The following is a 14,834-nucleotide window of genomic DNA, read 5'->3' as shown; positions in this document are numbered from 1 at the left end:
ATACCACCAAATGAAAGCTCTATTAGTGAGAAGAAAAGGAGGTAAAATTCATTTGGGTGGTAAGTTGCATGACCGAGCAATAAACGGTGAAAGTAGTGTAGTGCAGAAGTGTAAAAAGTGGCCTGGTCATTAAGGGTGTTTAAGCACTGGGGGCTGAGGTGGTTAAAGGGTTTCTACCACCACATTTTCACCTATTTAGCTGTCAGACACTAGCGATCTGCTAGTGTCTGCTGTACCTAACCATGCTATTGTAATCTCTTTCTGTGCAGCGGTTACCCTAAAAAACGTAGTTTTATTGCTATGCTAATGAGCCTCTAGGTGCTATGGGGGCGTCTTTTCAGCACCTAGAGGCTCCGTCCACTCACCATTTCTGCCGCCCAGCGCGCTCCAGCCCGCCACTCTCCTCTAGATTGACAGACTACTTCTCACGCCTGCACCGTGTGCTTCTGTATTCGGCGCAGTGACTGTCTCCCTGCGCCTGCATCTTTACTGTGCCTGCCCCGATTACGGCGCAGGGAGCAGTCCAACAGTCACTGCGCCTGCGCCGAATACAAAAGCACACGGCGCAGCTCACCAGCAGCCACTCGCATATGATGTTTTAGAGCGTCAGCTCACAAGCATGCCTTCGCCCCTAATGTTTTACAGGGTCAGCTCAGCATTAGGCCCTTGCATATAATGTTTTACAGAGTCAGCTCAACTGCAGGCCCTCACCTAAAATCTTTTACAGGGTCAGGTCATCTTTTGATGATGACAGCGAAGTCTTGCCTGTTGGTACTCTGGCACACATGGCTGACTTCATGTTAGGCTGCCTTTCCCGCAACCCGTGCGTTATATGCAATTTAGACAACATGGATTACTAAGTTGTTTACCCTTCTCGAACCCCGCTACAAAGAGAACTTCTTATCTCTCATTCTTCTGGTGGAGAGGACAAGCAAAACTGTGCTATACCAGAAGGCCCTTGTTGAAAAATTGCTCCAAAGTTGATAGGGCAGACATCCACATGGATCTTCGACGTCACGAGGACGTGCAATCGCCCAGAGGTCATCTAGAGTCACCAATGTGGCAGCAGGCCCTCGCCCCTAAGGTTTTAGATGGTCAGATCAGCAGGCCCTTGCTCCAAATGTTTTAGATGGTCAGATCAGCAGGCCCTTGCTCCAAATGTTTTTGAGGGTCACCAGCAGGCCATCAATCATAATTTTTCAAGGGTGTGTATGATGCCCTCCTTTATGTGTAACTAAGGGTGTTTTGGAGTGCCGGTTCCTTGTAATTTTTGGCAGCCCTTTCACTTAGTGCAAAGACTTTATGAGTGTGGGAGTCCCACTACCTGAACAATTGTACCACAATGTGAAGGAGGCCCTCCTTTATGTGATATACAGGCTGTTTCGGAGTGCCTCATGCTTGTAATTTTTTTGCAGCATTTGCACTTTATATACAATTGAATATACAGGAAAGAATGTTTCCTAATAGTTTTTCCTGTTAAATTTATTTTTTTGGGGGGTTTTGTATGTATTTTTGTCAGTCTGTAAAAGAGGCGTACAACTCAGACAACATGGTCCCCAGCAGCGACCTGGGATTCCAAGATGCATCCAGACATCATCCCCATGGTGTTCCCGATGCATTTCGGTGGTGTTTCTGTCACTTTCTGACCTTTTCCAATGGACCAGGCACCCTCCCCTCTTCAGAGCATGGGGTGCCTGGTTGTCTCCCATTGACTTCCATTATACTCGGGTGCTCGACCGAGCACACGAATATAGCAATGTGTTCGGGCCGAACACCCGAATAGTTTGATGCTCGATCATCACTAGTAATGGGAAGAAAATCAAGATTTACTGTTTTTTTATTGCTACACCTCCCCAAAAGAACTAAATAAAAATGTATCAAAAAGCCATACATTCTCCAAAATAATACCATTAACCGCCTCAGGACCGCCTAACGCACGGATGCGTCCTGGAGGCGGTCGATTCATTCCTCCTGGACGCATCCGTGCGTCATCTCGCGAGACGCGAGATTTCCTGTGAACGCGCGCACACAGGCACGCGCGTTCACAGGATCGGAAGGTAAGCGAGTGGATCTGCAGCCTGCCAGTGGCGATCGTTCGCTGGCAGGCTGTAGATGCGATTTTTTTAACCCCTAACAGGTATATTAGACGCTGTTTTGATAACAGCGGCTAATATACCTGCTACCTGGTCCTCTGGTGGTCCCTTTTGCTTGGATCGACCACCAGAGGACACAGGCAGCTCTGTAATAAGTAGCACCAAGCACCACACTACACTACCCCCCTGTCACTTATTAACCCCTTATGAACCCCTGATCACCCCATATAGACTCCCTGATCACCCCCCTGTCATTGATCACCATTGATCGACCGTATGTTTTTATGGATCCACGGATACATGGATCGGATCCGCAAAACACATACAGACGTCTGAATGGAGCCTTACAGGGGGGTGATCACCCCATATAGACTCCCTGATCACCCCCCTGTCATTGATCACCCCCCTGTCATTGATCACCCCCCTGTAAGGCTCCATTCAGACGTCCATATGTTTTTTACGGATCCACGGATACATGGATCGGATCCGCAAAACACATACAGACGTCTGAATGGAGCCTTACAGGGGGGTGATCAATGTCAAGGGGGTGATCACCCCATATAGACTCCCTGATCACCCCCCTGTCATTGATCACCCCCCTGTAAGGCTCCATTCAGACGTCCGTATGTTTTTTACGGATCCACGGATACATGGATCGGATCCGCAAAACACATACAGACGTCTGAATGGAGCCTTACAGGGGGGTGATCAATGACAGGGGGGTGATCACCCCATATAGACTCCCTGATCACTCCCCTGTCATTGATCACCCCCCTGTAAGGCTCCATTCAGACATTTTTTTGGCACAAGTTAGCGGAATTATTTATTTATTTATTTATTTTTCTTACAAAGTCTCATATTCCACTAACTTGTGTCAAAAAATAAAATCTCACATGAACTCCCCATACCCCTCACGGAATCCAAATGCGTAAAAATTTTTCGACATTTATATTTCAGACTTCTTCTCACGCTTTAGGGTCCCTAAAATGCCAGGGCAGTATAAATACCCCACATGTGACCCCATTTCGGAAAGAAGACACCCCAAGGTATTCCGTGAGGGGAATATTGAGTCCATAAAAGATTGAAATTTTTGTCCCAAGTTAGCGGAAAGGGAGACTTTGTGAGAAAAAACAAAAAAAAATCAATTTCCGCTAACTTGTGGCAAAAAAAAAAAAAGTCTATGAACTCGCCATGCCCCTCATTGAATGCCTTGGAGTGTCTTCTTTCCAAAATGGGGTCACATGTGGGGTATTTATACTGCCCTGGCATTTTATGGGCCCTAAAGCGTGAGAAGAAGTCTGGGATCCAAATGTCTAAAAATGCCCTCATAAAAGGAATTTGGGCCCCTTTGTGCATCTAGGCTGCAAAAAAGTGTCACACATGTGGTATCTCCGTACTCAGGAGAAGTTGGGAAATGTGTTTTGGGGTGTCATTTTACATATACCCATACTGGGTGAGATAAATATCTTGGTCAAATGCCAACTTTGTATAAAAAAATGGGAAAAGTTGTCTTTTGCAGAGATATTTCTCTCACCCAGCATGGGTATATGTAAAAAGACACCCCAAAACACATTGCCCTACTTCTTCTGAGTACGGCAATACCAGATGTGTGACACTTTTTTGCAGCCTAGGTGGGCAAATGGGCCCACATTCCAAAGAGCACCTTTCGGATTTCACAGGGCATTTTTTACAGATTTTGATTTCAAACTACTTCTCACGCATTCGGGCCCCTAAAATGCCAGGGCAGTATAACTATCCCACAAGTGACCCCATTTTGGAAAGAAGACACCCCAAGGTATTCCGTGAGGGGCATGACGAGTTCCTAGAATTTTTTATTTTTTGTCACAAGTTAGTGGAAAATTATGATTTTTTTTTTTTTTTTATACAAAGTCTCATATTCCACTAACTTGTGACAAAAAATAAAAACTTCCATGAACTCACTATGCCCATCAGCGAATACCTTGGGGTCTCTTCTTTCCAAAATGGGGTCACTTGTGGGGTAGTTATACTGCCCTGGCATTCTAGGGGCCCAAATGTGTGGTAAGGATTTTGAAATCAAATTCTGTAAAAAAATGACCTGTGAAATCCGAAAGGTGCTCTTTGGAATATGGGCCCCTTTGCCCACCTAGGCTGCAAAAAAATGTCACACATCTGGTATCTCTGTATTCAGGAGAAGTTGAGGAATGTGTTTTTGGGTGTCTTTTTACATATACCCATGCTGGGTGAGATAAATATCTTGGTCAAATGCCAACTTTGTATAAAAAAATGGGAAAAGTTGTCTTTTGCCAAGATATTTCTCTCACCCAGCATGGGTATATGTAAAATGACACCCCAAAACACATTCCCCAACTTCTCCTGAGTACGGAGATACCAGATGTGTGACACTTTTTTGCAGCCTAGGTGGGCAAAGGGGCCCATATTCCAAAGAGCACCTTTAGGATTTCACAGGTCATTTACCTACTTACCACACATTAGGGCCCCTGGAAAATGCCAGGGCAGTATAACTACCCCACAAGTGACCCCATTTTGGAAAGAAGACACCCCAAGGTATTCCGTGAGGGGCATGGCGAGTTCCTAGAATTTTTTATTTTTTGTCACAAGTTAGTGGAAAATGCTGATTTTTTTTTTTTTTTTTTTTTCATACAAAGTCTCATATTCCACTAACTTGTGACAAAAAATAAAAACTTCCATGAACTCACTATGCCCATCAGCGAATACCTTGGGGTCTCTTCTTTCCAAAATGGGGTCACTTGTGGGGTAGTTATACTGCCCTGGCATTCTAGGGTCCCAAATGTGTGGTAAGGAGTTTGAAATCAAAATCTGTAAAAAATGACCTGTGAAATCCGAAAGGTGCTCTTTGGAATATGGGCCCCTTTGCACACCTAGGCTGCAAAAAAGTGTCACACATCTGGTATCTCCGTACTCAGGAGAAGTTGGGGAATGTGTTTTGGGGTGTCATTTTACATATACCCATGCTGGGTGAGAGAAATATCTTGGCAAAATACAACTTTTCCCATTTTTTTATACAAAGTTGGCATTTGACCAAGATATTTATCTCACCCAGCATGGGTATATGTAAAAAGACACCCAAAAACACATTCCTCAACTTCTCCTGAATACAGAGATACCAGATGTGTGACATTTTTTTGCAGCCTAGGTGGGCAAAGGGGCCCATATTCCAAAGAGCACCTTTCGGATTTCACAGGTCATTTTTTTACAGAATTTGATTTCAAAATCCTTACCACACATTTGGGCCCCTAGAATGCCAGGGCAGTATAACTACCCCACAAGTGACCCCATTTTGGAAAGAAGAGACCCCAAGGTATTCGCTGATGGGCATAGTGAGTTCATGGAAGTTTTTATTTTTTGTCACAAGTTAGTGGAATATGAGACTTTGTATGAAAAAAAAAAAAAAATCATAATTTTCCACTAACTTGTGACAAAAAATAAAAAATTCTAGGAACTTGCCATGCCCCTCACGGAATACCTTGGGGTGTCTTCTTTCCAAAATGGGGTCACTTGTGGGGTAGTTATACTGCCCTGGCATTCTAGGGGCCCAAATGTGTGGTAAGGAGTTTGAAATCAAATTCTGTAAAAAATGACCTGTGAAATCCGAAAGGTGCTCTTTGGAATATGGGCCCCTTTGCCCACCTAGGCTGCAAAAAAGTGTCACACATCTGGTATCTCCGTACTCAGGAGAAGTTGGGGAATGTGTTTTGGGGTGTCATTTTACATATACCCATGCTGGGTGAGAGAAATATCTTGGCAAAAGACAACTTTTACCATTTTTTTATACAAAGTTGGCATTTGACCAAGATATTTATCTCACCCAGCATGGGTATATGTAAAAAGACACCCCAAAACACATTCCTCAACTTCTCCTGAATACAGAGATACCAGATGTGTGACACTTTTTTGCAGCCTAGGTGGGCAAAGGGGCCCATATTCCAAAGAGCACCTTTCGGATTTCACAGGTCATTTTTTACAGAATTTGATTTCAAACTCCTTACCACACATTTGGGCCCCTAGAATGCCAGGGCAGTATAACCACCCCACAAGTGACCCCATTTTGGAAAGAAGAGACCCCAAGGTATTTCGTGATTGGCATAGTGAGTTCATAGAAGTTTTTATTTTTTGTCACAAGTTAGTGGAATATGAGACTTTGGAAGAAAAAAAAAAAAAAAAAAATCATCATTTTCCGCTAACTTGTGACAAAAAATAAAAAGTTCTATGAACTCACTATGCCCATCAGCGAATACCTTAGGGTGTGTACTTTCCGAAATGGGGTCATTTGTGGGGTGTTTGTACTGTCTGGCCATTGTAGAACCTCAGGAAACATGACAGGTGCTCAGAAAGTCAGAGCTGCTTCAAAAAGCGGAAATTCACATTTTTGTACCATAGTTTGTAAACGCTATAACTTTTACCCAAACCATTTTTTTTTTTACCCAAACATTTTTTTTTTTATCAAAGACATGTAGAACAATAAATTTAGAGCAAAATTTATATATGGATGTGGTTTTTTTTGCAAAATTTTACAACTGAAAGTGAAAAATTTAATTTTTTTGCAAAAAAATTGTTAAATTTCGATTAATAACAAAAAAAGTAAAAATGTCAGCAGCAATGAAATACCACCAAATGAAAGCTCTATTAGTGAGAAGAAAAGGAGGTAAAATTCATTTGGGTGGTAAGTTGCATGACCGAGCAATAAACGGTGAAAGTAGTGTAGTGCAGAAGTGTAAAAAGTGGCCTGGTCATTAAGGGTGTTTAAGCACTGGGGGCTGAGGTGGTTAAAGGGTTTCTACCACCACATTTTCACCTATTTAGCTGTCAGACACTAGCGATCTGCTAGTGTCTGCTGTACCTAACCATGCTATTGTAATCTCTTTCTGTGCAGCGGTTACCCTAAAAAACGTAGTTTTATTGCTATGCTAATGAGCCTCTAGGTGCTATGGGGGCGTCTTTTCAGCACCTAGAGGCTCCGTCCACTCACCATTTCTGCCGCCCAGCGCGCTCCAGCCCGCCACTCTCCTCTAGATTGACAGACTACTTCTCACGCCTGCACCGTGTGCTTCTGTATTCGGCGCAGTGACTGTCTCCCTGCGCCTGCATCTTCACTGTGCCTGCCCCGATTACGGCGCAGGGAGCAGTCCAACAGTCACTGCGCCTGCGCCGAATACAAAAGCACACGGCGCAGCTCACCAGCAGCCACTCGCATATGATGTTTTAGAGCGTCAGCTCACAAGCATGCCTTCGCCCCTAATGTTTTACAGGGTCAGCTCAGCATTAGGCCCTTGCATATAATGTTTTACAGAGTCAGCTCAACTGCAGGCCCTCACCTAAAATCTTTTACAGGGTCAGGTCATCTTTTGATGATGACAGCGAAGTCTTGCCTGTTGGTACTCTGGCACACATGGCTGACTTCATGTTAGGCTGCCTTTCCCGCAACCCGTGCGTTATATGCAATTTAGACAACATGGATTACTAAGTTGTTTACCCTTCTCGAACCCCGCTACAAAGAGAACTTCTTATCTCTCATTCTTCTGGTGGAGAGGACAAGCAAAACTGTGCTATACCAGAAGGCCCTTGTTGAAAAATTGCTCCAAAGTTGATAGGGCAGACATCCACATGGATCTTCGACGTCACGAGGACGTGCAATCGCCCAGAGGTCATCTAGAGTCACCAATGTGGCAGCAGGCCCTCGCCCCTAAGGTTTTAGATGGTCAGATCAGCAGGCCCTTGCTCCAAATGTTTTAGATGGTCAGATCAGCAGGCCCTTGCTCCAAATGTTTTTGAGGGTCACCAGCAGGCCATCAATCATAATTTTTCAAGGGTGTGTATGATGCCCTCCTTTATGTGTAACTAAGGGTGTTTTGGAGTGCCGGTTCCTTGTAATTTTTGGCAGCCCTTTCACTTAGTGCAAAGACTTTATGAGTGTGGGAGTCCCACTACCTGAACAATTGTACCACAATGTGAAGGAGGCCCTCCTTTATGTGATATACAGGCTGTTTCGGAGTGCCTCATGCTTGTAATTTTTTTGCAGCATTTGCACTTTATATACAATTGAATATACAGGAAAGAATGTTTCCTAATAGTTTTTCCTGTTAAATTTATTTTTTTGGGGGGTTTTGTATGTATTTTTGTCAGTCTGTAAAAGAGGCGTACAACTCAGACAACATGGTCCCCAGCAGCGACCTGGGATTCCAAGATGCATCCAGACATCATCCCCATGGTGTTCCCGATGCATTTCGGTGGTGTTTCTGTCACTTTCTGACCTTTTCCAATGGACCAGGCACCCTCCCCTCTTCAGAGCATGGGGTGCCTGGTTGTCTCCCATTGACTTCCATTATACTCGGGTGCTCGACCGAGCACACGAATATAGCAATGTGTTCGGGCCGAACACCCGAATAGTTTGATGCTCGATCATCACTAGTAATGGGAAGAAAATCAAGATTTACTGTTTTTTTATTGCTACACCTCCCCAAAAGAACTAAATAAAAATGTATCAAAAAGCCATACATTCTCCAAAATAATACCATTAACCGCCTCAGGACCGCCTAACGCACGGATGCGTCCTGGAGGCGGTCGATTCATTCCTCCTGGACGCATCCGTGCGTCATCTCGCGAGACGCGAGATTTCCTGTGAACGCGCGCACACAGGCACGCGCGTTCACAGGATCGGAAGGTAAGCGAGTGGATCTGCAGCCTGCCAGTGGCGATCGTTCGCTGGCAGGCTGTAGATGCGATTTTTTTAACCCCTAACAGGTATATTAGACGCTGTTTTGATAACAGCGGCTAATATACCTGCTACCTGGTCCTCTGGTGGTCCCTTTTGCTTGGATCGACCACCAGAGGACACAGGCAGCTCTGTAATAAGTAGCACCAAGCACCACACTACACTACCCCCCTGTCACTTATTAACCCCTTATGAACCCCTGATCACCCCATATAGACTCCCTGATCACCCCCCTGTCATTGATCACCATTGATCGACCGTATGTTTTTTATGGATCCACGGATACATGGATCGGATCCGCAAAACACATACAGACGTCTGAATGGAGCCTTACAGGGGGGTGATCACCCCATATAGACTCCCTGATCACCCCCCTGTCATTGATCACCCCCCTGTCATTGATCACCCCCCTGTAAGGCTCCATTCAGACGTCCATATGTTTTTTACGGATCCACGGATACATGGATCGGATCCGCAAAACACATACAGACGTCTGAATGGAGCCTTACAGGGGGGTGATCAATGTCAAGGGGGTGATCACCCCATATAGACTCCCTGATCACCCCCCTGTCATTGATCACCCCCCTGTAAGGCTCCATTCAGACGTCCGTATGTTTTTTACGGATCCACGGATACATGGATCGGATCCGCAAAACACATACAGACGTCTGAATGGAGCCTTACAGGGGGGTGATCAATGACAGGGGGGTGATCACCCCATATAGACTCCCTGATCACTCCCCTGTCATTGATCACCCCCCTGTAAGGCTCCATTCAGACATTTTTTTGGCACAAGTTAGCGGAATTATTTATTTATTTATTTATTTTTCTTACAAAGTCTCATATTCCACTAACTTGTGTCAAAAAATAAAATCTCACATGAACTCCCCATACCCCTCACGGAATCCAAATGCGTAAAAAATTTTCGACATTTATATTTCAGACTTCTTCTCACGCTTTAGGGTCCCTAAAATGCCAGGGCAGTATAAATACCCCACATGTGACCCCATTTCGGAAAGAAGACACCCCAAGGTATTCCGTGAGGGGAATATTGAGTCCATAAAAGATTGAAATTTTTGTCCCAAGTTAGCGGAAAGGGAGACTTTGTGAGAAAAAACAAAAAAAAATCAATTTCCGCTAACTTGTGGCAAAAAAAAAAAAAGTCTATGAACTCGCCATGCCCCTCATTGAATGCCTTGGAGTGTCTTCTTTCCAAAATGGGGTCACATGTGGGGTATTTATACTGCCCTGGCATTTTATGGGCCCTAAAGCGTGAGAAGAAGTCTGGGATCCAAATGTCTAAAAATGCCCTCATAAAAGGAATTTGGGCCCCTTTGTGCATCTAGGCTGCAAAAAAGTGTCACACATGTGGTATCTCCGTACTCAGGAGAAGTTGGGAAATGTGTTTTGGGGTGTCATTTTACATATACCCATACTGGGTGAGATAAATATCTTGGTCAAATGCCAACTTTGTATAAAAAAATGGGAAAAGTTGTCTTTTGCAGAGATATTTCTCTCACCCAGCATGGGTATATGTAAAAAGACACCCCAAAACACATTGCCCTACTTCTTCTGAGTACGGCAATACCAGATGTGTGACACTTTTTTGCAGCCTAGGTGGGCAAATGGGCCCACATTCCAAAGAGCACCTTTCGGATTTCACAGGGCATTTTTTACAGATTTTGATTTCAAACTACTTCTCACGCATTCGGGCCCCTAAAATGCCAGGGCAGTATAACTATCCCACAAGTGACCCCATTTTGGAAAGAAGACACCCCAAGGTATTCCGTGAGGGGCATGACGAGTTCCTAGAATTTTTTATTTTTTGTCACAAGTTAGCGGAAAATGATGATTTTTTTATTAATTTTTTTCCTTACAAAGTCTCATATTCCACTAACTTGTGACAAAAAATAAAAACTTCCATGAACTCACTATGCCCATCACGAAATACCTTGGGGTGTCTTCTTTCCAAAATGGGGTCACTTGTGGGGTAGTTATACTGCACTGGCATTCTAGGGGCCCTAATGTGTGGTAAGTAGTTTGAAATCAAAATTTTGATTTCAAACTACTTCCCACACATTAGGGCCCCTAGAATGCCAGGGCAGTATAACTACCCCACAAGTGACCCCATTTTGGAAATAAGACACCCCAAGGTATTTCGTGATGGGCATAGTGAGTTCATGGAAGTTTTTATTTTTTGTCTAAATGGTAGAATTGAAAAAAAAATGCAATTACATGATTAAAATATAAAATACATAAATATATTTTTCTACTACATGAAAAATATAAAGTACAAAAAAGCAACACTTCATCTTGCTATGTGAATGAAAAAATAAAGTTATTGCTTTTTAAAGGCAGAGAGTAAAAAACTAAATAAAAGTGGTTACAGTATGAATGGGTTAAAAGCCAGATGCTTTACAGTGTGATCTAATAAAACAGAAACAGAAATGCCATGTGATAACATTAAACAAATAAATTTCATTGTAATTTCAGAATATTTTTATTTAATTTTTTTTTAAACATTTTATAAAATTATGACAATTAGCAGTTTGGAGACTGAAGCCCAGACCCAATTTTGGATGATCTTTCAAGAAAATATCTCCTTAAAGAACTTCTGTGAAATCGAAGTTAGGCAGGGATAGGAAACGAACTGTTGGCAAGTGGAATGCAAGTTGGGTAAACGTTTCTTTGATATGAGGCAGATTTTTTAATAGCTGGTAAGTGACACAGCACATCATTGCACAACCAAATGACACAAGTCCTGCATTTATAACCTGTATATAAATAAAAAAAAAAAAAAAAATGAATTACTTGTCAATATATCAATTCTTCCACTTTTTTTCCTAATATGCACTATTACATTATTGTGCATTTCTTGCACTATTTTAAGTTAATTATACACGTGTTGTCCAGTCAAAAGCCCCCTGTAAATGCTCCAAATCTACTGCGTAAACATACAAGGATAGATTAGCTCAACATGCAATTTAACCCTTTCTACTCCGGGCCAGTTTTCACCTTCCTGCCCAGGTCATTTTTTTTAAAATCCGACATGTGTCACTTTATGTGGTAATAGCTTTGGAACACTTTTATTTATCCAAGCCATTCTGAGATTGTTTTCTCGTGACACATTGTACTTCATGATAGTCATACATTTGAGTCAATATATTTCACCTTTATTTATGAAAAAATCCCAAATTTACCAAACATTTAGAAAAATTTGCAATTTTCTAAATTTCTATTTCTCTTCTTTTTTTTTTGTAAATTCTTTATTTGTGAAGAATTTTCAATAAAAGTACAAAGAAAAAAGAGACAAGTACAGCCAATTAAGACAAGTAAGTCACATATTATGCCTTAAGGGTGCTTAAATGGACAAACACCAATCAAACTATCTTGTATACATTTCAGATGAACCTACAAGTGTAAATAGTACAGGCAAGGCAGAGGGACACTTTTCTCAAAGATTTATCTGTAAGAAGTAAAATGTGAATTGAAATACGTTCCCTTAGACTGGTGTAAAGCAGACAGACCAAGTGACCCATCCTACACAGAACAGCTGTACTGTCCAATCATGAATAACATAGAACAGATGGTAAAACATAACATATGGGTAGTTCCAAGCCTGAAGGTTGCATCTTGGTGGCAATCTTATACTGTAGAAAAATAGGCAGGTGACAAAAGCAAATAACCATTTGCACATTAGGATGCAATTATTGGAGCGTGTGTGTTTTATAATAGGACACTAAACGTATCGCAACTGAAATGGTAAATAAAAGTTCCACTATATATTAAGACTTAAAGGTCCAGACCAGCAGATAAACAAGTGAAGGCATGTGGATATGCTTATTTAAAGGAGGGTAAGGGTTCGATTTACATGTAAGACCTGTAAAAATCTAACCATGGTTGCCAAGTTTTCAGAAAGGCTTTCCTATTTCCTTTTTCCCATCCCACCATTTCTTCCATGAGGCAGATCTGGTGTATCTTCTCTAGCCACTCTTTAATGGTAGCTCGTTCAGGGTTTTTCCATTTGGTGGGGACAATATATTTGGCAGCAGTGATCATATGTGTGATCAGGTTATTAAAGGAAGGCTTAAAACCGCTTTGTGGCAGCCACAATAGTATAAGAGCCGGTTTCAGTGTAATTTTAGAGCTGCAGACTCTGTTAATGATAAGTTCCACTTCTGTCCAGAAGTTAGAAATATTCTTACAGGACCACCAAATATGTGAGATGGATCCTCGCTCTTCTTGACAACGCCAGCACCTATCTGAGGGAGAGAGATTGTCTCTGTATAAGAAGTCTGGGGTTTTATACCATCTAGATAAAATATTAAAGGAATTTTCCTGAATGCGTATACATCTCGAGAATCCATGAGAGTGCTTAAGTATTACTTTAACCTCTTCATCTGAAAGAGAGATCTGCAGTTCTCTTTCCCATGTTCTTAAGTAATTGGGTTTCACACCTGAGGAGTCTAGTAAAAGTTGAGAATATAGTTTGGAAAGGATTTTAGGGGGGGGGGAATTCGGTAGCAGGGTGTAATTTTCGAGCCAAGTGGGGTCATTATGGGGCTTCGCACAAAGTTTCCTGTATTTTTTGCAACTAAGTTCTAGGTCTAACTCAACTAGCCTGGAACGCAAAGACCCAGGTATGTAAGTACAGGCTTCTTTTAGGAATTCTGGGAGATTTATGGCTTTGACCAGGTCAGAAATTTTGAGATCAGAAAGATAAAACCAAGCTCTATGGAAATCGCTTCCGCCTTTATTGAGCTAGTATGGGAGAACAGACAGCGGGGCTATAGGGGATAATTTATTAGTAGACATTGACAGGGCCTCGGTTCTACTACAAAATTGGAGCAAACAGCGCGTTAAGGCACTAAGAGGGCTTTTTTTCTTTTTGGTGGGGGAAAGGACCCATAAATTGTGGAGAGCGTTTTCTCCTAAAAGGGCTTTTTCCATCTCAACATGTAGTGAACTGTTATGGGGTCTAGTTAGCTCAATCCACCTTTCCAACTGTATAGCATGGAGGTAGGTCTTTAAATCAGGGAGGGATAACCCTCCTCTGCTTATCTTTTTAATGAGTAAAGGGTATGCTAGGCGTGGTTTTTTGTTGGACCAAAGAAAAATGCTGAATAGGACACGGAAGTCAGAGAGATACCTGTTTGCCAATGGAATAGGTAAGCATCTCAAAGTATAAAGGATCTGTGGTAGGACGTAGGCAGACAGTAGATTTTTCCTACCCAACCATGAAAGGAAGGGAAGTTTGATTGAGGCCAAGAAGACCTTGATTTTACTAAATAAAGGGGCATAGTTAAGTCTGAACAAATGTAAGGGGTTCACTGGAATCATGATTCCCAAGTGTTTAATGGCTTCTTTCAGCCATTGGAAGGAAGTACACTTTTTGACTTCCGACAAGTGACTATCCGGGGCTGAAATATTGAGTATTTCAGATTTGTAATAGTTAACCTTGAAATTGGAGATTTCTCCAAAGTCCGAAAAGATTTGGATCACCTCTGGGATTGCAACTACTGGATTTGTTATGAAGAGAAGCAGATCATCCGCAAAGGCTGCCAAGGAGTGAGTTTTCCCCTTCACTTGAAGGCCTTTAATAGCCTCTGAGGTTCTTAATTTACATAACAGTAATTCAAGGGTCAGAATGAATAGAGCTGGAGAGAGAGGGCAGCCTTGTCTTGTTCCATTGGATATGCAAAAGGGTGGGGATAGGGAACCGTTGATGAGAACTTTAGCAGAGGGTTGCGAGTAGAGTGAAAAAATAGCAGAGATAAACAAAGGCGGGAAGCCAAAGTGGCGCAAGGCACTGTCTATGAAAACCCAATTAACCCTATCAAATGCTTTTTCAGCATCAGTTCCCAACAGTGTTAATAGGATCTTGTGTTGTTTTGCGTAGTAAATGGCGTGTAAGACTCTGCTGATGTTATGTTTACCTTCACGACCCTTCACAAAGCCCACTTGTTCCTCACCAATCAGCTTAGGTAATAATTTCGCTATTCTATGGC

General features: G+C 42.5%; 1 protein-coding gene across 1 annotated transcript in view; it reads right to left on the bottom strand.

The window, feature by feature from the left end:
• Positions 1-11,312: 11,312 nt before the first annotated feature.
• The window catches only part of KMO (kynurenine 3-monooxygenase), a 1,955,166-nt gene continuing 1,951,644 nt past the window's right edge, over positions 11,313-14,834 (bottom strand). Inside the window, exon 15 of the mRNA XM_040429299.1 lies at positions 11,313-11,600. Coding sequence (XP_040285233.1) covers positions 11,430-11,600 — 171 coding nt within the window. The 3' untranslated portion in view covers positions 11,313-11,429. The remainder of the gene's footprint in view (positions 11,601-14,834) is intronic.

Source organism: Bufo bufo, chromosome 4 (assembly GCF_905171765.1).
Source record: "Bufo bufo chromosome 4, aBufBuf1.1, whole genome shotgun sequence".
Lineage (NCBI taxonomy): Eukaryota > Metazoa > Chordata > Amphibia > Anura > Bufonidae > Bufo > Bufo bufo.
Note: the sequence above shows the minus strand (reverse complement) of the source record. Positions and strands in the feature narration are given on the sequence as shown.